Consider the following 23,800-nt stretch of genomic DNA (forward strand, 5'->3'; position numbering starts at 1 on the left):
TCAAGAGAATCTGAGTTTAAATTTGAACCCTATGTATAGCCTCAGTTTTCCCAACTGTAAAATGAGAATAATAATAGCACCTCTCTTCCGTTTTTGAGATAATAAAGTGTTTAGTCTAGTATCTGGTATATAGTTGTTAAGGTTTGGTTGTGTCTGATCCTCTATGAGGGTTCTTTGTCAAGAAAAGATACTGGAGTGGTTTGCCATTTCCTTCTCCAGCCCATTTTATAGTCAAGGAAACTGAGGCAAACAGGGTGAAGTGACTTGGCCAGGGTCACACAGTTAGTGTCTAAGGTCACATTTGAACTCAGTTCTCTGTTTCTTCACTGCACCATCCAGCTGCCTCTGGCACGTGGTAGTAGGTGCTTAATCGAGTTCTGTTTCTTTCTTTCTGTTACGTATCCATAGGCAGCACAAGGGGCCACGAAGGATGTTTCTGAGACCATTCTGAACATTAAGGCGAATCTGGCTAAGACAGGAAAACTCACAAGTGATAACAAGTTTCATTTTTTTGTACTCAGCGGATTGTCTCACAACATTCCTGAGAGATGGGCAACTCAAGTCCCATTAACCGCCTTGTGCAGATGAGGAATCTGCATGGCTCAGAGTTTTAGTGACAAAACCTAGTAAGGGTGAAAACTGGAACCAAAACCTGAATTTTTTAAGATTTTTCTATTACCTTTAGCTAAACTATTAATCTTGGAAACAAAAACCCGTAAAAGAAATGAAAGGCTATCTGCATGGATCACTTACTCATTACTTTGGTAGTTTAAGGCACTACAGAACTACTAAATACTTGAAGCTTATCTTTATTATTGGCAAGTACAGAATGTTAAGTAATGGAAGGAACTTTAGCCATAATCTAAGCCATTAATCTCCAAATTACCTTATTAACACATGAAAAGACCTCTTCCTGTTCCCATTAAAAATGTCATTTTCAATAGTGTAGGGTTTTTTTTTTTTTTTTGTACTATTGCTAAGTAAATATTGTTTCATCTTCATCTCATCCTTTTCATTTTTTGTATGGGGTTTATAATATTCAAAATTTTTAGTAGAGTAGAACAAGCAAATCATTTACAAATAAATAGGCATATCATTTATAAACATTGTCCAATCAAAATCCTGTAGTTTATAGACTGCTAGGTCACTTTCTTTCCATTATATATCTCTCTCCTTTTTGTTTTGGATCTTTTTCTCAATAGTGTTTTATTTTCCCAAATACACGGAGAGAGAGTTTTCAGCATTCATTTTTGTAAGATTTTGTATTCCAAATTTTTTCTCCTCCTTCCCCACAATAGCAAGCAATCTGATATAGGTTATACATGTACAATACTTCTAAACATTTCTATGTTTATTTATGTTGTGCAAAAAAAAAAAATCAGACTAAAAGGGAAAAAATCATGAGAAAGAAAAAGCAAACAATCTGCCCCTCCCCCAAAAAACAAACAAAACCAAAAACAAAGGTGAAAATACTATGCTTCAATACACATTCAGTTTCCATAGTTATCTCTCTGAATGCAGAAGGCATTTTCTATTCCAACTTCATTGGAATTGTCTTGCATCACTGCATTGCTGACTCTCCTTCCATTTTCAAGGAGTTCAATACCTGATTCCCAATTTTCTTCTCCTTGCTTATTCTTATCTTCATACTAGGGAACTTCCATATACATATTGATTCTAACCACTCTTGTTCAGTTTTTATGACCTATTTCTCTCCCCTACCTCAGCCACACACACAAAAATTATACCCTTGATCTATAAATGCACACCCTCCATGATGTTCAAGCATTCCCAAAAACCTTTACCTGACCATAATCTATTGACTTTCATTTTCTTCCTCTGCCTTCCTTTACCAAACACTATTCTTTGTCTTCTGTGACCTCCATTCCCTTAATCCTTCAGTGCTCTCCCAGATCATGTTTCCTTCACTAGCCACTCTCTCCTTTTCTCCCCATCTTGACCCCTTGATGAGATACATTTTTTCTCTTGAATCCCTGGCTTCTTTCTAATATCTCTGATTACATCCTACCAAGTCTCAGTCTGGGATCCCTTTTAACTGCTGCCTTTGCTTCTAGATATGTGTTGAATAAAGGTGGAGAAAATCATCAAATTTTCTGATTGATTTCTGATTGATTCACTACACATTTATGTTATACAAGTTTAAAGGGGTCTTCACTGCTGCTAGGCAATCCTTCTTATGGAGTTCTTTCAACTTTTTCATCCCTATTCAAAATTTCCATGGCTCCCCTTCCCCCAACTCTCTCAGCTGAGAACTTTGCCTCATATATCACAAAAAACTGAGGTGATTCACCATGACCTTCTTTTTTAAACGCACACCATTCAGATGCCTTCTGCCACTGCTTTCTTCTTTACTCCGATTCACTTGAAGAGATGGCTTTACTCCTCATCAAAACAAACCACTCTAGCCCCACAAGAGATCTCATTCCATCCTGTTTCCTCCATCATACTGTCCTCTGTCATCCCCATTCTATCACTTCACTCTCTCCTTGGCAACTGGCTCCTTGCCTATTTCCTACAATCATGTCCTTGTTTCCCCATCCTCAATAAATCCTCACTTAATCCTTCCAAATCTACTATTATCCCATATCTTTTCTGTTCTTTGTGACCAAACTAATTGAGGAGGTTGTCTACAATAAATGCCTCTGCTTTTTCCCCCTCTCACTTTATTCTTAACCCTTTACAATCTGGCTTCTGATCCCATCATTTTATTGAAACTTCTCTCTCCAAAGTTACCAATGGTTTCTTAATTGTCAAACCCAATGATTTTTTTTTTTTTTTTTTGCCAGTTCTCCTTCTCCTTCACTCTTGTGCAGTCTTTGAGGTGGTTGATCATTTTCTTCCCCTTAATCTCTCTAGGTTTTCAGAACATCATTATCTCCTAGCTCTTCTCCTATTAGGCCATTCTTTCTCAATCTCCTTTGCAGGTTCCTCTTTCTGATCATGCCCTCTATACTATACTATAGGTATCTTTTAGGGATTCTGTCCTGGGATCTTTTCTCTTCTCCTATATTACTTCACTGATAAGATTATCAGTTCTTATGGATTTCTGTGCTGAGGATTCTTAGATCCACCTATCCTTTCCTAAACTCTGTTGACCTTCAATCTCATCTCTCCAACTGAGTTTTAGCTATTTTTGAATGAGATGTTTATTAGGCATGTTGTTCAGTCAATTTTCAGTGGTGTGTGACTCTTCATGGCCCCATTTGGAGTGTTCTTGGTCAGGATACTAGTTTGCCATTTCCTCCTTCCCCTCATTTTACAGATGAGGAATTGGAGGCAAATGGGGTTAACTAATTTGCTCACAGTCATGTAGCTACTAAGTGTCTGAGGCTAGATTTGAACTTGGGAAGATTTTAAACTCCAACTGTTCAAAACTGACGTTATCTTTCTCTCTAAAGCTTCCTCCATCATGACTTTCCTATTATTGTAGAAAATACAACCATCCTCTTAGACCCTCAGACTTATAGTCTAGTATCATCCTTGACTTCTCACTATCTCTTACTAAATTCTCCATGCACTCCTCCTCATATCCAAGCTATTGAGAGGCTTTTATCTAATTAGAAAAGGTTTTGGTATCAAGGAATTAATAGGATCTTATCTTTAAAAAAATTCCCAAACTATACTCACCTCCAAATCTGAAGAACTAAATTCATATGGGACATTCCAGCCTAATGTTCCATACTTTTTTCTTTCATTGACTACAGCATTGAAGAAAGAGATGCTGAATAAAAGTTTTTTCCATGATGGTCCACATTTAGTGTTCTCATATATCTCTTCTGTTACCTCTCCACTGCCATGATATCCAAATGACTGAAGGAGATTTGCTTTCACACCCTGGGGAGATTCTACTGTTATCTTTAGAGAATGAGAAATAAAAGCTAGATGAAAGTAATGTTCTTCATACCTCTACATCTAAAGTTAATTTATTTTTTTCTTTTTTGGCATTAACAAAGATAGAAAATTTACTAATAAGTGATCAGTCAATTTCCTTAAAGCTTTTAGAGGGAAGTACTTTATTATTTTTTAATCTTTGTATCTTCAACCTCTGGCATAATTGCAGACATACTATAACTTAGTACAGGAATTTTGAATAAAATTTACAGGACTTAGTGGCACATCAAAAATCTTGGTATATATATATATATATATATATATATATATATATATATACATACACACTATATATAACATATTAAATGTATCTATATATATCATATATATGTATAAATATATATATGTACACACACATACATACATATCCTGAGTATTGGTATAAGACTCTCTTCGTTGGTGGAAAGAATGATTTATAGTTTCTGATTGGCTACAAGATGGGCAGAGTTGCTAAGAAAGGGAGAAAACAGTTGTTTTGACTTCCAAGAAATAATATGACAGGATCCAGATCTTGTTTCCTTAGGAAGAGGCCTTTGGAGAGAGACAATGACTTAGGGATGCCAGAAGAAGGGACTGGGAGAGATGACAAAACAGTTAGACTTGGTGTTGTTGCTGATTTCCTTGGGGTGGTATGGTCTAACTGTAGTGGGAGAGGTCCTTATTTTCAAGAAAATGCAATTAAAATTAAAACTTCCTGTGTATGTTAGGGACTTCTTCTCAATGAAATTTCCTTTATGCTTTCTCCATTTTTATCAAAGTTTAAAACAAATATTAAATGCTCATTTCTTTTAACTATAACTGGATTTTATCATTGACCAATTATAATCAGTTAGTTTGGTAGATTCTTTCACTAAAAAGACCACTTGTTTGTTTGCCTGGATTCTTTGGCTATACCAATTGAATCTTTTAGTACTGTTGAGACTTAGGCAAGGTGAACTTCATGGTAAAGGGGGGCCAGGTATAAAAAAAAGATGGATAAAATCCACTGATAATTCTAAGTTGTGATTTTTTTAGTTCAATACTTTAAGCTATGTTTTGATAGATATTTCATAAGCACTGTTTATAAATAATATAAGTAATTTCACCTTGTTTCTCCCTATTAGATTTTCAACTAAAAAAATAAAAACCACAAACAAACAAACAAAAAGATTGTCACCTAGATGAACTAAGGCCAGAACTGTGATGGAGTCAGTCTGAACTAGCTTCTGAGAATCTTGTTAAATTTGCAGGGCAATCATTTACAACTAAGAAATCAGGAAATGCTACAAATCAGGGGGCTTGATTTTTTGCTTTGTTGATTGTGCAAACTTAAGAAAGTAATGTAGAAAAAGTTACCAATTCAGATTAAACTTAAAAGTTGTCCCTATGCATATTTTCCCCCTATCTACTTACCAGTACACACCTGACTTGGACCCTTTTTAATTTACATTTTAATTTCCCATAACTCTGCAGAACATTCTGCATTCTGAAGGCACTAAGTAAATGCTCATTTTCCTACTTGCTCATAAATTCTCACGGATTTTATAAATACCAAGTCAAATGGCAAAAGCAAGGTTAGAAATCCTCCTCAAATGGAATACTCAGTTCCTAATAATTCTGAATGTGCCACAGTTATGTGAAACATAAGCAATTTAAACTGTAAAAACTCCTTCCTACATGCTGAATGACTGATAGCATCAAACCTTCCCTCCATCTTGCCTCAAAGTAAAGATTTAAAATCTTCAGCACTTACACTGGGTTCTTCTGTCAATATTTAAATTTGTTCTTTTTTAACACCTGAGAAGCATCCTTTCATAATTGATAGAATTCTAGCCTTGGAATCTCTATAGAGAGCTAAGTTAAAATCCTGGCTCTGACAGAAATTAGCTGCACAAGTCACTTCCTAGTACCTCTGGCACTTTCTAAGACTGTTACAAGTTGCAAGTTAATTTTCTGGTCTGTGTTGATGAATGGTGAGGGGAGTTTTCACAATAGGAATTTCCCACAATTTGAATCCCTTTCCATCCCCTCCCCACCAAAACCCACAATTCTTACCTTCAAACTCTTCTGCAGAATAGCTACAGGGAAGGAACTGTCTGGTTTTGAGCTCAACCACAGTCTAAAGTCAGGATCTAGTTTTGAAAAATTAAATCTGCAACATAATTAATTTGTAAAATTGTTAATATGAAAAACAAAACAAAGGAAAAGTTTCGTAGCATTATTGAGCTATATAACACATATGAGAGATCATTTTAATATCAAAGATCCTTCTTATTTGGCTAACAACTATTTGCATATATTCTACAAGTCTTCCTCAATTTTAAGGAGCAAATTGAAGTTTCTTTTTCTTTGCATTATTTTTCCTCTGTAAATTTCCTACAATTGACAACCCAGAATCTGCAGGAAGGGGAGCCTGAGCATTGCTGCAATGCTGGGCATCGCTTGTAAAAGGGGTAAGGAGGCTGCCACTTTTTAGGAAAGAATTATCTTTCAGGAAAGTATGTCAGAAAAACTGAAAAGGTCTAGCTCAATTATGGTGCTCTCTAGCGGCTATAATTAATATTGTATCTAGCTAATATTTATTTGCTGTGTAATCAAAACTGCCTCTGAAAGAATAAAGGCACTACTCCGTGTGTGTGTGTGTGTGTGTGTGTGTGTGTGTGTGTGTGTTGGGGGTTGGAGGTGTATGTTGGGAAGGGTGATGTAAAGATGAGGGACATTGGGCTTAGAGCACCTGCCAGGTTTCCTAATTTCTTTAAGTGTCATGGTTTGACCAGGAAAGTTGAATTAGTATTAAGTGGGTCCTACATATTTTTATAAATGTAAATCTGTCAAACAATATGTCATTAATCTCAGATGTTGATTGCAGTTCAGTTAAAAAACAGTCAATTAAATTTCATTTATACCAGTACAGGATGCAGAGATCGAATTTCTGGGAATTTTTTTTTGGTTAGGGAATTGAAAGAATTAGGAGAGGAAGCGTTTAATTATGGGAATTGAGTGAACCATACTGACTTCATCTTGGGATTCAATTCTGAAAGTAGTTTAGTTCTGAAAGTAGTTTCTGTTCAATTATGGGTCCAGTTCAATTTCTACCTTGTGAGAAAACTTGATTCAATTGTGGGAATTGGGAGAAAACCTTACTGCATTATTTGAACCTTGCTCTGCTGGGCAACTGAACGACCTCTACTTGCTTTTAGAGACCCTTAACCAAGGACCTTGGTTATGCTGACCAAAATCCCAGCCAGATCCAAAGATGGATGCAAGGAGTTTTCTCACAATTCATGTGACATCTGAAAACTGGCCTGATCAAATCCTCATCAGTCACTTATTGCCTCCAAGTTCTTTGGATTGTTTGTACACATTTGCAAGGAGTACGCCACCTCTTTTTCTGAATCAGGGAATTGTCCCTGTTTACTTTTCCCCTCCCATTTAGAAAGTCTCTAATCATTCCTCCAATTAGGAATCAGATAGCCTAATATTGTGTTTTTCCTTTTAATTAATTTGCTTTCTTTAATTTGTTATTTTTAATGTATATGTCTGTCTCCCCTGTATTTAGAATTAGGCAGTGGGCATATACTGCTTATAAGCCAATATGCTTGGAAGATTGAACCTTTCTCAGTCATTTCATCTTTCACTCGTCACATTGGGATGCAAAACTGAATTCTATGAAAGGGAAAATGTGTGGAGCCAGAGAGGTGAAGACTAGCTAGGACATAACTGTGTCCCACAGTTTGAAGACCCAATACAGGAAATAGTTTTTAGTATATGCCTAGGAATACTCATCAGTATTGGAAGGAAGACTAATAATTCATGCTGTTTTTTTAAAACATAAAACCTGGGATGATTTTGCTATTATAGATTTTAGCATTTTGTGACTTGAAATCACTACTGATCAAACTGAAGTGATCAGATCTGAACAAACTTTAAATAAATAAATTTTTTAAAATGAGCTATAGTTTTCTAGTGGTATATATGAAAATGACAGTTGGATATATCAGTCTCATATAAGGCACTTTTAATTATTCAAGGATATACTAGTCTTTTCATAGCAAGATATCTTTAATTCCCCTTTCCATCTTATAAATGCTAACAGGCTTTGATCACTAATATCACAGTATAGATTTATAGTCATTTACTTTTCACTTTTTTTTTTTAAGCAATAAATTTAATCTGATGCTTCAAATTGGGTAAACAAATTAAAAGAACTCACCCATCAACAATTGTACACAATCTTGGCATAAAGGATGCAGCAAGATGGCAGTTCTGGAGAAAGACCCATTGGCCCTGCTTTATTTTTGCCTTGTAGATCAATTCTTCAGCTTTAATTCCTTGACCACGTCCCAAAGAAATCATGGTCACATGATCTGTAGTTCCTTTCATCTCCTGTGCAAATCTCAGCAGGAGAGTTGTCGGATCTGTTCCTGTATAACAACATTGAATATAATTTCATTAAATTAAATTAAACTCAATTCAATGGGAGACTTTTATTCAATGCTTACATTGTGCATATAAGATACTGTTCTGAGTGCTATGGATACAAAGATACTTTTAGTTTTATTTATCATTTCTTCAGTCTTTTTCACTTCCAGTTTTTCTATTTCTCCAATTTTTATATTTTCCTTTTTTGTACTTATTTTAGATCTGTTTATTTATTGGTTTTCTAATTTTAAAATGCATATTTAGTTCATGAATCTTCTCTTTTCCTTTTTTGTTAGTATATGTATTAGGCCTATGAACTGCTTTAGCTGTGTTCCAGAAATTCTGGTATGCCGTTTCATCATTATCATTTTTTTCTACATAATTATCATTCATTTCTATGATTTATTCTTTGACCCGCTTATTATTTAGAATTTCATTATTAAATCTTCCATTTGAATCTAGATCTTTTGTTTTGCTCTTTGAACTGATTATTTTGAACTTATCTGTAAAAGATATGATTTTTTTTTTCTGAGGCAAATTGGGGTTAAATGACTTGCCCAGGGCCACAGAGCTAGGAAGTGTTAAGTATCTGAGGTCAGATTTGAACTCAGGTTCTCCTGACTTCAGGGCTGGTGCTCTATCTACTGCACCAACTATCTGTCCTAAAGAATATGATTAATGGCGTTTTTTAACTTTTAATTGTGTATTCTAATATAAGGTTAGTTTTTGCCAGAGTTTCATGTGGTCCTGAGATGTACATATATTCTTTAGCAGTCCGGTTTAGAAGATATTATGTCATAATTTATCTAGCAATTTGGTCAATTCTAAATTTTCTCTTTTGTTTATCTTTGTTAGATTTGTATAACTGAGAGAGGCACATTAAATAATTCTATTATTATTGTATTATTATGTCTTTTTTAAGTCAGCTAATTTTAAAAATGTTATTGTGAATTTAGATTTAGATGGAGCAAATAAGTTTAATATTGATATTGATTGATTTGTCTATTATTTTTATTAACATAATATAGTTTTATCTTTTTATACTGTGTTTTGTTTTGGTTTTAGTCTGATAGTATGAACACAACTCTTAATTTTTTTTCTATTTATGTGATCCATAATGAATTTAATTTTAGGCCCTCATTTTTATTCTGTGTATGTCTTTGCTTCATAGATATATTTCTTGTAAGCAACAGATTGTGAGATTTTGTTTTCTTATCCAATCTGTCACTTTCATTTTATAGGATTGTTTTATTGTTCAGTGGTGTGTGATTATACATGACTTCACCCATGGTATTTTATTGGCAAAGATACTGGAATGATTTGCCATTTTCTTCTTCTATGTGTCCCCATTTTACAGATATGGAACTGGAAAATAAAGGTTAAGTGACTTGTCCAGAGTTATATCTGGTAAGTGTCTGGGGCTGGATTTAAACTGAGATCTTTTTGACTTCAGGTCAAGTTAAGTGTTTCACAAGTATCTCATTTGATCTTCACAATAACTTTGGAATGTAGGTGTTATTATTATCTCCATTTTACATCTGAGGAAACTTAAGGCAGACAGAATTTGGTGTCTTGTTCAGGGTCACACAGCAAATCGGTGTCTGGAGTTAGATTTGAACTCTTCAGTTCTCCTGACTCCAGATCCATTGCTTGGTTATACATGCAAGAGAATAATGGAAGCTGATTCCAAGACTTTAAATCTCAGTGATTGGGAAGATGGTGTTGTTTTCAACAGAAAGAAGTTGTAAGAAGAATAGTTGTAAAAAAGTGGAAAGTTGTAAAAAGAACAGAAGTTGAAGGAGGGTGTGACATGTCTAGGACAGATGATAAACTCAGACATGCTGAGTCAAAGGTGCCACTGAAACACAACAGGCAATTGAAGGTGCAAGACTAAATTTTAGGGGAGACAATGGATCTGAGTAAATAGAATTGGGAGTCAAGTGAATGAATGGTGGTCACAATTGAATCCATGTAGAAGCAATCTTTAAGGTTAAAATTTTAGACAGAGCAAAAGTCTGAGGAGAAGAATTTGAAGTATACTCACTTAAAAATTGGGAGAAGGATAATGACCCAGTAAAAGATAGCAAGGAGTAATAACAGATAGAAATGGGAAAAGGTAGAAAAGGAACAGTAAGAGTCTTGCCACAGAGAGTCAAGAGTCAAGAGAGGAGAAAATGTAGAAGAGAAAGGTGAGGTTCATCTACTGTGCCAAATACTGCAGAAGGATTTAGAGGCAAGAGGATAAGGGAGGAGGAACCTTAGAATTCAGAGGTTTATAGAATTTAAGAGTTTTTAGGGTCTTTAGAGAACTTTTTGTCCAATCTTCTAATTTCAGATATAAGGATACATCAAAAGATGATAGGCCCAAAGTTTTATGGCTCCTTACTTACAAATTGGAGATTTTCCACAAATTTCCAGATTCATAAGCTAGTATCATTTCAATTGCTTTTCTTTCTTATCACATGATAAATTATAATTTGTCCACAAATTTTACATACATTTTATAAATTCAATATTAATCCTGTATCTCATATCACTAAACAAGTTTTCTGAAAACACTATATTTTATCTAGATGTGGTAGTATGTGCTTATAGTCTCTATCACCGAGGAGAATGAGAATCTTAAATATCATCAGTATACTTATAATATAGCTCACCATGAGAATGGATGAATATTAGTGGAATTCTGGCACTAGACTCTCTAAACACTTCCTTTAAATTAATTCCAGCTGTATGAAGATAATTATATCCCAATTTTTCAGTAACAAATCTTTGCACAGAATTATTTAAAGATCCTGGTTTAAGGATTTTTATCTAAAAATAAAAGAGGAAAAAATGCAAACATGATCTTGAGAAATGTCACTTCAAATAAAAATGCAATAGGAACATGCTTATATAGTAATTCAGCATTAACACTCAGTTACTCTTCTAACCTGACATTTTTAAAATTTGTCCTTAATATTTGTAGTATTAACAACATAACCACTATTCCTGACAGAGCCTGTGGCTCTTTCACATTTACCAGCTTAGGACCCTATTCTGGATGCAAAAATTCCATAAGGGAAGAGTTTTTGCTGGAGGTCATGTAGCAGTTAAATATCTGAGGCTGGGTTTGAACTTAGGCCCATTCTACTGGACTCAGGCCCAGCTCTAACCCTAAACTCTAAAAAAGTAGGTTTTAGACAATAATACTAGCTTATAATGAAAAAAATATACTATTTTCACAGTACTAGAAAAATAATTTTCTACTGCTATCTCATTCTATTTTCTTGTGATGGAGTGATACTAGGATTTCAAAGACCATATCAGAGCTCTGTCAGTCTCTAATGAAACTGGAAGGACTCACTGATTGTCTCTGTACATCACATTCCTGATAATGACTGATACTGGTGATGGTAGCTAGAGTCTGTTGTAGGGACCACTCTTAAAGGCTTTCCAGCATGGTGGAATCTAACATTAGGGCTGAGTCATTAATATAACTTCTCTACTGGCCAATGTATATCATTGCACATTTTTTTCTTACTAGGAAAAAAAATTATAGAATCCTTTGTGCAATAAGTATATACACCATTTACTATCATAACATGTAGGAAGGATTAATGTACTATAATGGGGTCCTGGAAACATTAAAATAATTTCTTACTATCAGAAATAACTGGTTCCTCTTCATAGTTTAATTTGTAGTTATAATTATCTCCTCCTTTATGGGTATTTTTCCCCTATCATCCTGGGATATTGCTTTTATTTCTATTTAAATCAATGTTTTAGTGGGTGGAAGAGTTTGGAGAAAAGATGTTCTTGGGTGGAATCTAATTCTGAGGTGGTGGAATCTGGTTTCTGAGCAAACATAAAGCTCCTTGGGGTACCCCTGATACTTCTTTTCCTTTCTTCTCATTTTTTTTTTCTCCTTAGGATAATAGTCTATCTTAAATACTAGATCTGTGATTTTATTGGTATAGGAAACATCTTTCACCATAGGCAGTACATACCTTCTCTGCAATATATAGTCTTAGACATTTAGTTAGAGACCTAATTGATTTGTGAAGGAGGTATTTATCAGAGGTTGTTCTTATGGCTCTGGAGCTAGCTATTTATTATCTGGTTGTCATTGAGTTGTATATGACTATTCATGACCCCATTTGGGGTTTTCTTGATAAAAATATTAGAGTGGTTTGCCATTTCCTTCTCTAATTCATTTTACAGATGAGGAAATTGAGGCAAATAGGGTTAAGTGACTTGTCCAGGGTCACATAGCTGGTAAATATCTGAGGTCAGATTTGAACTCAGGAAGATGAGTCTTTCTGACTACAAGCTCAGCATTCTATCTACTGCACCATCTATCTTGTGTTCTTAGTCCACTCCTTTTCTTTTCATCTTGTCTTAAGAGTGGCCAATTCAAGAAGCAATATAGATTAAAGATACTGAGAGAAAGGCATTCAAGTCCCCCCCCTTTACTTCAAGTCTTATATTTAAAACATATTTCTAACTTACCTTAAAAGGATTGCATGAAAATTAATGGGTTTTTTTTTTAGTTGTTAAACTAAAAGTATCTTGAGATCTGGAGTGGAAGTGTTAAATGATTTGCAAGTCATTATAGAAGCAAGGTTTCTGACAGATGTGAAAGGCCTAGGAAATGTTCTCTAGACTGTCATGGATCAGGGAATTGTGCAGGGAAAATTATATTTCACTTCCAAAGATGACTGCTTATCCCTTTCTTGCCAGGAAAAAATTACAGAATCATATGTATAATTTGTACAAGCATTATCTACTATCTTAACATTAAGGAAGGAGGAGAGCCAGACAAGATGACTGAGAGAAGGGAATCCACTTTTCCCTCTCTTCCTATTCAACATAAAAGTATCAGTAATTATTGTTAAAAGAAAAAGCCTTTGGAAAGGACTTTATTAGAAGATAATGACTATTGGTATTGCCAAGATCTGTGTTCTTATGTTTGCCTTGAAATATTTTAGTTTTGAAGAATTCAAAGTTGGTATTCCAACTTTGCCTAGAAGATCAAAGATTCTTATATTTTCTATCACATATCTTACCAATATAAGTCTTTGAAATGAAGTGAGATTCTCCCAGGGGAAGATTATTTCCTGTTCTTCCAAATCACTTTCTGGATCAAGATTTAGAAGAGAAAGTTGAGATGAATAGATTCATAGTTTAAATCATTAAGTTAAGACATTTTAAAAGTAAGTTCTTTAAAATTTTTTTTGAATCATACAATTTTAAAATTTAGTAACATTAAAATTAAGCATTAACTACTCCTTTTATTTTTTTCTGTATACATTCCCTATTCGTGTTCTCCATACATTATTCCTTGCTTGAGAGTTTGGGGAAATGAATTTTTACTGATATGTAAAAGCTTTGGCTCCCAGGTATTATAATTGGTTGATACACCTTAGGTCAGGGAAATATTTCAGGAAAAAATATCATTATTATTCTAGGAAGTTGGGGAATTTCTTATAATAACTGTAAACACTCATTTATAACCATAACATTATGAAAAGCAATTGGTATGGTAAATAGACAGGATCTTGGAATTGGAAGCCTTGGGTTCAAGATTTAATTACGACAGGCTATCTATGTGATTTTTAAGGGCCCTATGCAAATTTCTAACACTGAGTTATATAACAGTTGTTAATTTGCCTCTGGTTGATCTGTAAGACATTTCCATTATCCTTCTTCAATAAACAGCTGTTGACTTTTGCCATCTTCAGCCCCTGATTTGATTGGTTTAGAGTATTGACTTAATTGGAGTATTAGAGTATGCATTTTCAGTGGAACGTGTTCCTTCTGCAAAGCTAAGGGTTGGCAAACTATGTATGACCCATGGGCCAAATTTGGCTTACTTTCTGTTTTTTCATAGCTCAATGAACTAAAAATAATTTTTACATTTCAAAATAAAATTTTATTTGGACAAAGCTATTCTCATTTATTTATGTATTGTAGCTGCTTTCATGATAAGAGAGCAGAACTGAGAAGCATTACAAATTGAAATTTTAATCATAATTCAATAGTGTTTCAGGGGCCATATGTATTTCTGTACTGCAACATTTATTTATTTTTTTATTTTTATTACAAGTACATACCTATCATATCAAAACGAGAAAAAAAGCTAGGAGAGGGAGGGAGAAGTTTTGCTAAGATTTTTTTGAGCTCAAGGATGGGATTGAAATTTTTTTGAATGAGAAGAGCCTCCCTCCTCCCCCACTCAATTCTTGTTATTGAACAATGAATAGCTTTGAAAACTAACTTATGGTATAGACTTGATGATACTTTTTAATTAATTCAACCTAAAGTCAAAGAAAAACAGCACTTGTATCTGGGAAACTTATACTGTAGTAAAGTCAATTGATGACTATTTGAATTATAAGCTTTTTTTTTTTTACACTTTTTTTATACTTCCCATTCTGTGAAAAGTTAAAATATGAAGCAAGATCTTCATCCCACACACATTTGCAGATAAATTTTCCAAGCTGAAACTATAGTTCCAGCAGAACCCTGATACAAATGCAAAGAAATTGTCATATTTCAAAATCCATTTAACTGTACAATTAATACTATCTTGCTATAACATTTATAGGAAGTTTGTTTGCCTCTGGTCAACAGATTAATGACCCTTAATAGATTAATGGTCCTTTTACATGAAATATTATATAAAGTGAGGCATATATACAATCACAGAATTTAGAATTGACAGGCATCTCAGAACTTTGAGTGCAAACTTATTTTACAAAAGAGAAAACAGGCATGAGGTATTAAGTAGTTTACTCATATTAGCTGGTTCATTAAAAGTGACTAAAGTTACCCTTTTCTTTTTTTCCATTGTTTGAGATGTCACCTGGCCTCAGTCTATAGCTTGAGCCTATTAACTTAAGCATTAGCTTTATTTAATTTGAAAAAAGATAATTTCTTACCTTCTCCTTTTTCTTTTGAATTTGGGGAAATATAAGGTGTGCTCATTAGAAAATATGTACCTTCACTGTTCATAAAATAATTCCATTGTGATTTATTTGTCAAAAGAGATTGGCATAAAAGAGCAAATGATTGTATGCGATGGCAGATGAACTGACACTCTTTTAACCTGGATTCAGAAAGCCAGAAAAGATGCTCAGCTTTTCTGAGTTCATCTAAATCGAATTCTGGAAAAGAAATACAAATCTCATTAGAATATAATGATCTTTTGTTTTTTAATTATTCCCAGATTTAAAATAATTACCTTTATCTGATTCATTTAGTTCACTACAAGGAGCCAATGATATAATATATTGGTATGAGTACTCCCTTTATATATGCATACTATGTCCCATCCATATAACATATAGGGTCTTTCTGTGTTGCCGTGGACATACTAATTCATCACTTACTAAGAAGCTAACGTTACTATTAATGAGCTTTGCTAAAATATCTGACTAACACTGAGTCCCTATTCAAAGACTTTCCAGTTTGCTAAAACATACTAGAATTTGTGCTTATTTTGGCTGGAAAATCCTTTGATAACCTAGTTTCACCACTATGTCATAATGGGATACTAGAGTAGGACCTCTGTGGAGGAATTTCTTAAAAACAAAATTTAATTCCATGTAAGTGCTATAAAAGAACAGTGACATACTTAAAACTAATAGAGACATTTGTCTCCCACAATTTTGCCTTAACCAACTTTGCTTTTCAATAATGTACTTAGTTGTACATTATAATATCTTATCTTGCAAAGAATCATATGGTATGGTTGATATTGGAGGGAACCCCAGAGAGAAATCAGTTTAATCTATATCCAATTCATGAATAATGTTTTACAACATTTTCCAACATAATAGAAAGTTTTTCAACTGTCAAGACCAATTTAAAAAAATGGCTGTTGGGTAGGTTTATGAATCACAGAATTTAGGAGACCTGGAGGGGCTGCGGAAGAAGGGAAAGTTGTGAGAATGCGATGGAACTGTGAGGGACCCAATACAGTATCTACCAAGGTCACACCCCAACTTGAAACATTCTCATTGTTGAGAATCCTATATGTAGTTTGAGTAACACTTCTCTTTCCTCCCTACTTCTTCCCCGACATATCTTTCCTAGGTAAGAAACTCTGGGAAGCTGCTAAGAGAAGAATCCACATTACCATTCTAAAGAAGATGAAGTTTCTGGTTTCTTCCTGTTTTGAGCTTTTTGTCATCCAAATTTGACCTGGGCAGGAATAGGACCTCCAGATAATAATCATGTTTCCATGGAATTGGAATTACTTCCTCGATTAATGTTAAGTTAAAGTTGTGTTTTCACAAAATAATGAACAACTTTAGACAAGATGGATAATAATAATAGCTAGGTTAGTAACATTTATGTAGCACTATAAAATGTAAAGTGCCATATATATGTATATGTGTTTATATATGCATGTATATATAATATCTCAAGTAAGGCATAGAAGTTAAATGACTTGGCTAGGGCCACACAGGTAAGGCTCAAATTGGATTTGTTTTCCTAACTTCAAGTCAACATTCTATCCCACTGTGATACTTTGTTGCTTGAATGAGTATAAAATATATAAAATTACATATTTTACATATAATTAGAAATCTAAAAGAGCTAACTTCTTAATGAATATAGTGAAAACTTTTATGTAACTATCAGTGGCTTTAACTTCTGGGATTTTGGGAGAAAATCTTTACAATGTTTTGTTCTATCCAACAAAATTCTAGTATGCTTTGACTACTTTGTTTACCTAAGTATCTGCCATTTTCAGGAAATGTTTTTACTCTTGTCCTGTTGAAAAATATTTATCTTCTTTACTTCAGGTTATGAGTACCTTGTTGATTCTTTGTCTATTGCTAGCCAAACAAATTGATTGCTATAACTTGGTACAAATAAATCTTATCCTTCAGAATAAAACAGTGCTTTTGTTTCAAAGGACTTGCACCTGTTAATTTTGAAATCTTGTTGTATTAAAAGGAAAACGATGCTGGATCTGATATAGAAAGAGGAATGGTTGTGTTCAGTTGTAAAGCTTCCCATCAATTTTTAAAATTTGCTTTAAAAAAAAACCTTTATTTTTACAAAGTATTTTTATTTCCCCTTGCTCCCTGGTAGTCCTATGTGTGTTTCCTATTTGTCTGTTTGACAAAGACAAGAGGCATCTGGAGAAATGTGTGCAACAGCCAGAGTTCTGGGGTTGACATTTATTGATGACAACTCTTTTCCTATTAGCCCAATTAGATTCCTCTCTAAGAGGCTCCCATGGATATTATTAAGAATCCAAGTAAATGGTAGTCTTTTTGTGTTGTTGTTGCCTTATATTTTGATTATGAATTCATCCAACTCCTAAAATCTACATGTAACTTTTTTCTTACTTTTTTCATTTATTATTTTCATTTATTCTCTATTAGCTTCTATTTCCCTATTCAGACTCATTCAGTATCATACCTTACCAACTAGATAGCGATTGCCATCTAGTGGTGAAAGAACACAATTATGATCATTGAATGTTTTAAAGCTTCAGGAAGTTTATCTAATTTAAATATTCTTTCATCAATGTTGTCTTTTTTTTTCACTTTTTCACCATCTTTTTTTTTTTTCACTTAATAGTATTTATTTTTAAAAATTTTATATATATATATAGTTTTCAACATTCATTTTTGTAAGATTTTGAGTTTTGAATTTTTCTGCCTCCATCACTTCCTTGCCCAAGACAGCAAGCAATCTGATATAGGCTATATATACACACACAATCATGTTAAACTACTTCCATATTAGTTATGTTGTGAGAGAAAAATAAGAACAAAAGGGAAAATTAGGAGAAAGAAAAAACAAAAAACAAATTAAAAAAGTGAAAATAGAATGCTATGATCTGCATTCAATTTCTATAGTTCTTTCTCTGGCTGTGGATGACATTTTCTATCATGTCTTTTGGTTATCACATCACTGTATTATGGAGAAGAGCTAAGTCTTTCATAGTTGGTCATCACACAATGTTGCCATTACTGTGTACAATGTTCTCTTCACTTCACTCAGAATCAGTTCATGAAAGCCTTTCCAGGTTTTTCTGAAATCTGTTTGCTCGTCATTTCTTATAGAACAAAAGTGTTCCAATACATTCATATACCACAACTTATTCAGGCATTCCCACAGTTCCAAATTGCTGTTCAGAATGGTTGGACTAGTTTACAATTCTACCAAGAGTGCATGTGTCCCTGTTTTCCCATATCACTTCTAATATTGATCATTTTCTTTTTTTGTCCTCTTAGTCAATCTGATAGGTGTGAGGTGGTATCTCAGAGTTGTTTTAATTTGCATTTCTCTAATCAATAGTAATTTAAGGCTTTTTTTTTTCTCACATGACTATAGACAGCTTTAATTAATCTTTTCATCTGGAAACTGCCCGTTCATATTTTTTGAAAATTTGTCAATTGGGGAATGACTTGTATTTTTATAAAGTTGATTCAGTTCTCTATATATTTTAGAAATAAAGCCTTTATTAGAAACACTGGCTGTAAAAAAAATGTTTCCCAGATTTCTTCTTTTCTTCTAATCTTTGTTGCTTTGGTAGCACTCTTTATATCTAATTAATGTATTCATCTTGCTATATTTGGTTAGTCATATTATTTTCCAGTTTGCCTGCAGTTTTCTTTTCTTTTCTTTTCTTTTTTTAAGTAGTAAGCTCTTACTCCAGAGGCTGGAGTCTATGGATTTATCAAACAGTAGATTACTTTAGTCATTGACTACTATGTCTTGTGCATCAACCCTATTTCACTGATCCAACACTCTTATTTCTTAACCAGTACCATGGCTTTGATGATTACCATTTTATAATACAATTTTAGGTCTGGCATGGCTCGGACACCTTCCTTTGCATTTTTTTCATTAATTCCCTTGATATTCTTGACCTTTTATTCTTCCAGATGAATTGTTATTCTTTCTAACTCTATGAAATAATTTTTTGGCAGTTTGATTGCTTTGGGACTGAATTAAGTAGATTAATTTAGGTAGAATTGTCATTTTTATTATATCAGCTCAGTCTAATCGCCATGAACAATTGATATTTTTCAACTTTTTTTTAGATCTGACATTATATGTGTGAAATATGTTTTATAATTGTTTCCTGGGTTTGCCTTGGCAGATAAGATTCCCAGATATTTTATATTGTTTCCAGTTATTTTAAATGGAATTTCTCTTTCTCTTACTGCTGGGCTTTGTTGGTAATACATAGAAATGCTGATAATGTATGTGAATTTAGTTTATATCCTACAATTTTGCTAAAGTTGTTAACTGTTTCAAGTAGTATTTAAGTGATTCTCTAGGATTCTCTAAGTATATTATCATATCATCTGTAAAAAGTGATTGTTTTATTTCCTCATTATTTGTTCTATTTCCTTTAATTTCTTTTCCTTCTCATTTCTAAAGCTAACATTTCTAATACTAAATAATACTACTACTAATGATGATGATAAAAGGCATCTTTGTTTCATTCTTGATCTTACTGGGAATTCTTCTAGATTATTCTCTTTTTATATAATGCTGGCTGATAGTTTTAGGCAAATGCTGGTTATCATTTTAAAGAAAATTCAATTTATTCCTATGTTCTCGTGTTTTTAATTGGAATAGGTGCTGTAGTTTGTCAAAAGCTTTTTCTGCATTTATTGAGATTTAGTTTCATTATTGATATGATTAATTATGTTGATAGTTTTTAAATTATTAAAGCAGCTCTGCATTTCTGGTACAAATCTCACATGGTCATAATGCCTTATGCTAGACAAAAATCTCTTTGCTTATATTTAAAAATTTTTTTTGCATTATTAATAATTTTCGTTTTTTAAAAAAAATCTTTAATTTTCTTTATTTTGGCTCTTCCTGTTTTAGGTGTCAGCACCATATTTTTCTCATGAAAGGAATTTGATGGGACTCCTTCTTAATCTATTTTGAAGAATATGGACCTGAAGATTTTTTCTTAGGGAGTTCATTGATAACTTGTTTAATTTGTTTTTTTCTAAAATGGTGTTATTTAAGTATTTTATTTCCTCTTTGAGATTGAGATCTCCCACTAGTATTGTTTTGCTCTCTATTTCATCCTGAAACTCATTTAACTTCTCCTTTAGGAACTTGGATGCTATACCACTTGATGCATCTAGTTTAGTATTGCTATTACTTCATTGTCTATTGTACCCTTTATTGAGATATAATCTCCTTCCTTATCTTTTTGAATTAAATCTATTTTTGTTTTTGTTTGTCTCATATCAGGATTGCTACTACTTCTTTTTTTTAATACAGTTGAAGCAAAATATATTTTGCTTTAGCCTTTTACATTTTACATTATCCCTCTGCTTCAAATATGTTTCTTGTAAACAACATATTGTAGGATTCTGGCTTTTAATCCACTTATTATCCTTTTCTTTTTTATGGGAGAGTTCATCCTATTCATATTCACAACTGTAAGTGCTAATTGTCTATTTCCCTCTATTCTATTTTTCCCACTTGGCTTTTTCCTTCCTTTCACCTTATCCTTTCTTACCAGTGTTTTGCTTCTGAACCCTATTTCCTTCAATCTGCCCTCCCTTCTATCAGGCTCCTCTGTCCCCTTTTCCCCCACCTTTCTTTTTCTATTTCCTTATAGGGTAAGATAAACTTCTATACCCAACTAAGTGTGTTATTCTTCCTTTGAGCCAAATCCAATGAAAGTAAAATTCAAATAATGCTCATTCCATCCATCCTTTCTTTCTACTGTAATAGGTCTTTTGTGCCTCTTCATGTGATATAGTTTACCCTATTCTGCCTCCTCCTTTATTCTTCTCTCAGTACAATTCTTTTTTCACCCCTTAATCATTTTTTAATATTAGCCTATCAAAATCAATTTATCCTCAGTGTATACATATTCTTCTTCCCCAAGAGAATTACAATTTTCAAGAATTACAAATATCATTTTCCCATGTAGAGATGTAAAGTTTAAGTTTATTGAATAATATGTTTTTGTTTATATTTTTCTTTCCTTTCCTGTTTATCTTTTTATGCTTCTCTTGAGTCTTGTATTGAAGATCAAATTTTCTGTTCAACTCTGGTCTTTTCATCAGTAAAGTTTGAAAATCCCCTATTTCATTGAATATCTAACTTTTCTCCTGAAAGTTTATGCTCCATCTTGCTGGGCAATTTATTCTGATTGTAATTTAAGTTTCTTTGTTTTTCAGAATATCATATTCCATGCTCTCCAGTCCTTTAATGTAGAAGCTGCTAAATTCTATGTAATCCTGGTTGTGGCTATTATTTTTTCTTTCTGAATGCCTGCAGTATTTTTTCCTTGACCTGTTAATTCTTGAATTTGACTGCAATAGTGTTAGGCGCTTTCATTTTGGTATATCTCTTTGGTGGTGATTGGTGAATTTGGTGAATCTTTCTATTACTATTTTGCACTAAGGTTTGAGAATATCAAGGCAGTTTTACTTAATAATTTCTTGAAAGATATTTTCTAGGCTTTTTTTTTTTTTTTTTTTTTTGGTCATGGCTTTTAGGTAGTTAAATAATTTAAAAATTATTTTTCCTGGATTGATTTTCCAAGTCAATTGTTTTTCCAATAAGATATTTTACATTTTTTTCTGTTTTTTCATTCTTTTGATTTTGTTTGATTCTTGATTTCTCATAGTATCATTAACTTCCACTTGCCAATTCTAATATTTAATGAATTATTTTCTTCAGTTAACTTTTGTTCCTCTTTTTTCATTTAGAGGAGTTTTTTCTTCAATGTTTATGTTTCTTTTTTCTAAGCTGTTGTTTTTTTTTTTCATAATTCTGTATAATTCATTTCTTTTTCCAATTATTCTTTTACCTCTCTAATCGGATTTTTAGAATCCTTCTTGAGCTCTTCCAAGAGGACTTTTTTAAGTCCAAGACTAATTTATGTTCCCCTTTGAGGCTTTAACACAAAGGCATCTTACCATTGCTATCCTTTTCTGAATTCATTCTGATCTTCTCTGTTGCCATTAGCTTTCTAATTTTTTTTTTTTTTTTGCCCATTTTAAAAAGCTGAGTTCTATGGTCAGGATGCCTTTTTTTTGTGCCTGTTTTAAAAAGCTGAGTCTACTCCTAGGGTATAGGGGACACTGTCTCAAGCTTCTTTTGTTTGATAGGAACTTGGTCATTGGCTTTCCATGTGGTGCTGATGGCTTGCCTACTGCACTGGGGTGACCTGGCCTAGTCACACCTATTGTGCTGTGGTTCTGGACCTTGCGACTTGCCTTCTATGATGGGATAGGAGGCCACCTAGTTGGGCTGCTGAGCCAGGACTGAGGGCTTTGGTGACTGGTCTGATCTGCAACTAAGAACTTCCAGCTAGATTGCCCACAGCAAAGTCCATCCTGGGCTGTGTTCCCCTTTTACCCAAGCGAGACAGACCTTTCCTAAAGTCTAAGTAATCTTTAGCTGAAAAATTGTTTCACTCCATCTTTTTGTGGCTTCTATCCCTACAGAATCCATTGAGAAGCTTGATTAGGTTTGTTTCCTAGGAAAACAGGGAAGAAAGAACTCAGACAACTTCCTTCATTCTCTCCAACATCTTGGCTCTACCTTCTGAAATCTGTCTTATAATAAACCTTTTTTTTCCTGTGTGATCCTTGTTCATGGTCTTCCGTAGGTCCTTCATAGACAATTCCACTGAGACACTTAAATGGTGCTCTAGTGTACAGAGTATTGATCTAGGACTAGGAAGATCTGACTTTAGATCTGAACACATATATCTACTAGCTGAACAAGTGATTTATCTTTGGACAAGTCATTTAACATCTTTTTGCCTTAGTTTTTTCATATGTAAAATGATAATCATAATCACAATAGCATCTGCTTCCTTAGGGCTGTTGTGAGGATCAAATGAAATATATGTAAAGTGCTTGGTCCACAGTAGGTGCTATATCAATCATTTTATTGATATTAAATTGTGTCTGATTCTTCATAATTCCATCTGGAATATTTTTAGCAAAGATTGTGGAATGGTTTGCCATTTCCTCCTCTAGATCATTTAACAAATGTGGAAATTGAGGCAGAGTTAAGTGATTCATCCAGGGTCACACAACTAGAAATGTCTGAGGCTGGATTTGAACTCAGATCTTCTTGACTCCAGCCTGCCACTCTCCACTACCAACTGCCTTTATATAAATGTTAGCTATTATTATATTACTGTATAATCCACCCAACAACATTCTAGATTAGATTTTCTTCCTCAAAGATTCTTTTTATTTCATTTTAAGGATATCACTTGAATACTAGAATCTCTTATCCTTTATTCATCTTAAACAATTGGCCAACTTTGCCAGTGTAAATTCTAGGAGGGTCTACTCTGCTGGAAAAGTTTGAATTTATGCTGAGGGCAAATGTACACAAAATATGCTTTTAAGTAAATATAAGCTGCCTTATTAACTTTTTCTCTAGCAATTCTTTAAGCCTAGGCAATAAAAAAAGACAAACCAAGCCCTGATTTGTAGTGCTTGCCATTTTCTGAGGTATAAGTGTTCAG

General features: G+C 33.5%; 1 protein-coding gene across 1 annotated transcript in view; it reads right to left on the minus strand.

The window, feature by feature from the left end:
* Window positions 1-23,800, minus strand: part of DNAH14 (dynein axonemal heavy chain 14) — a 361,979-nt gene that overhangs the window by 30,283 nt on the left and 307,896 nt on the right. Inside the window, exons 73-78 of the mRNA XM_031968698.1 lie at window positions 15,237-15,461; window positions 13,362-13,432; window positions 10,971-11,127; window positions 8,105-8,315; window positions 5,947-6,043; window positions 3,649-3,876 (exon numbers count right to left, since the gene is read on the minus strand). Of these exons, the coding sequence (XP_031824558.1) occupies window positions 3,649-3,876; window positions 5,947-6,043; window positions 8,105-8,315; window positions 10,971-11,127; window positions 13,362-13,432; window positions 15,237-15,461 (989 nt within the window). The remainder of the gene's footprint in view (window positions 1-3,648; window positions 3,877-5,946; window positions 6,044-8,104; window positions 8,316-10,970; window positions 11,128-13,361; window positions 13,433-15,236; window positions 15,462-23,800) is intronic.

Source organism: Sarcophilus harrisii, chromosome 4, assembly GCF_902635505.1.
Source record: "Sarcophilus harrisii chromosome 4, mSarHar1.11, whole genome shotgun sequence".
Classification (NCBI taxonomy): Eukaryota; Metazoa; Chordata; class Mammalia; order Dasyuromorphia; family Dasyuridae; genus Sarcophilus; species Sarcophilus harrisii.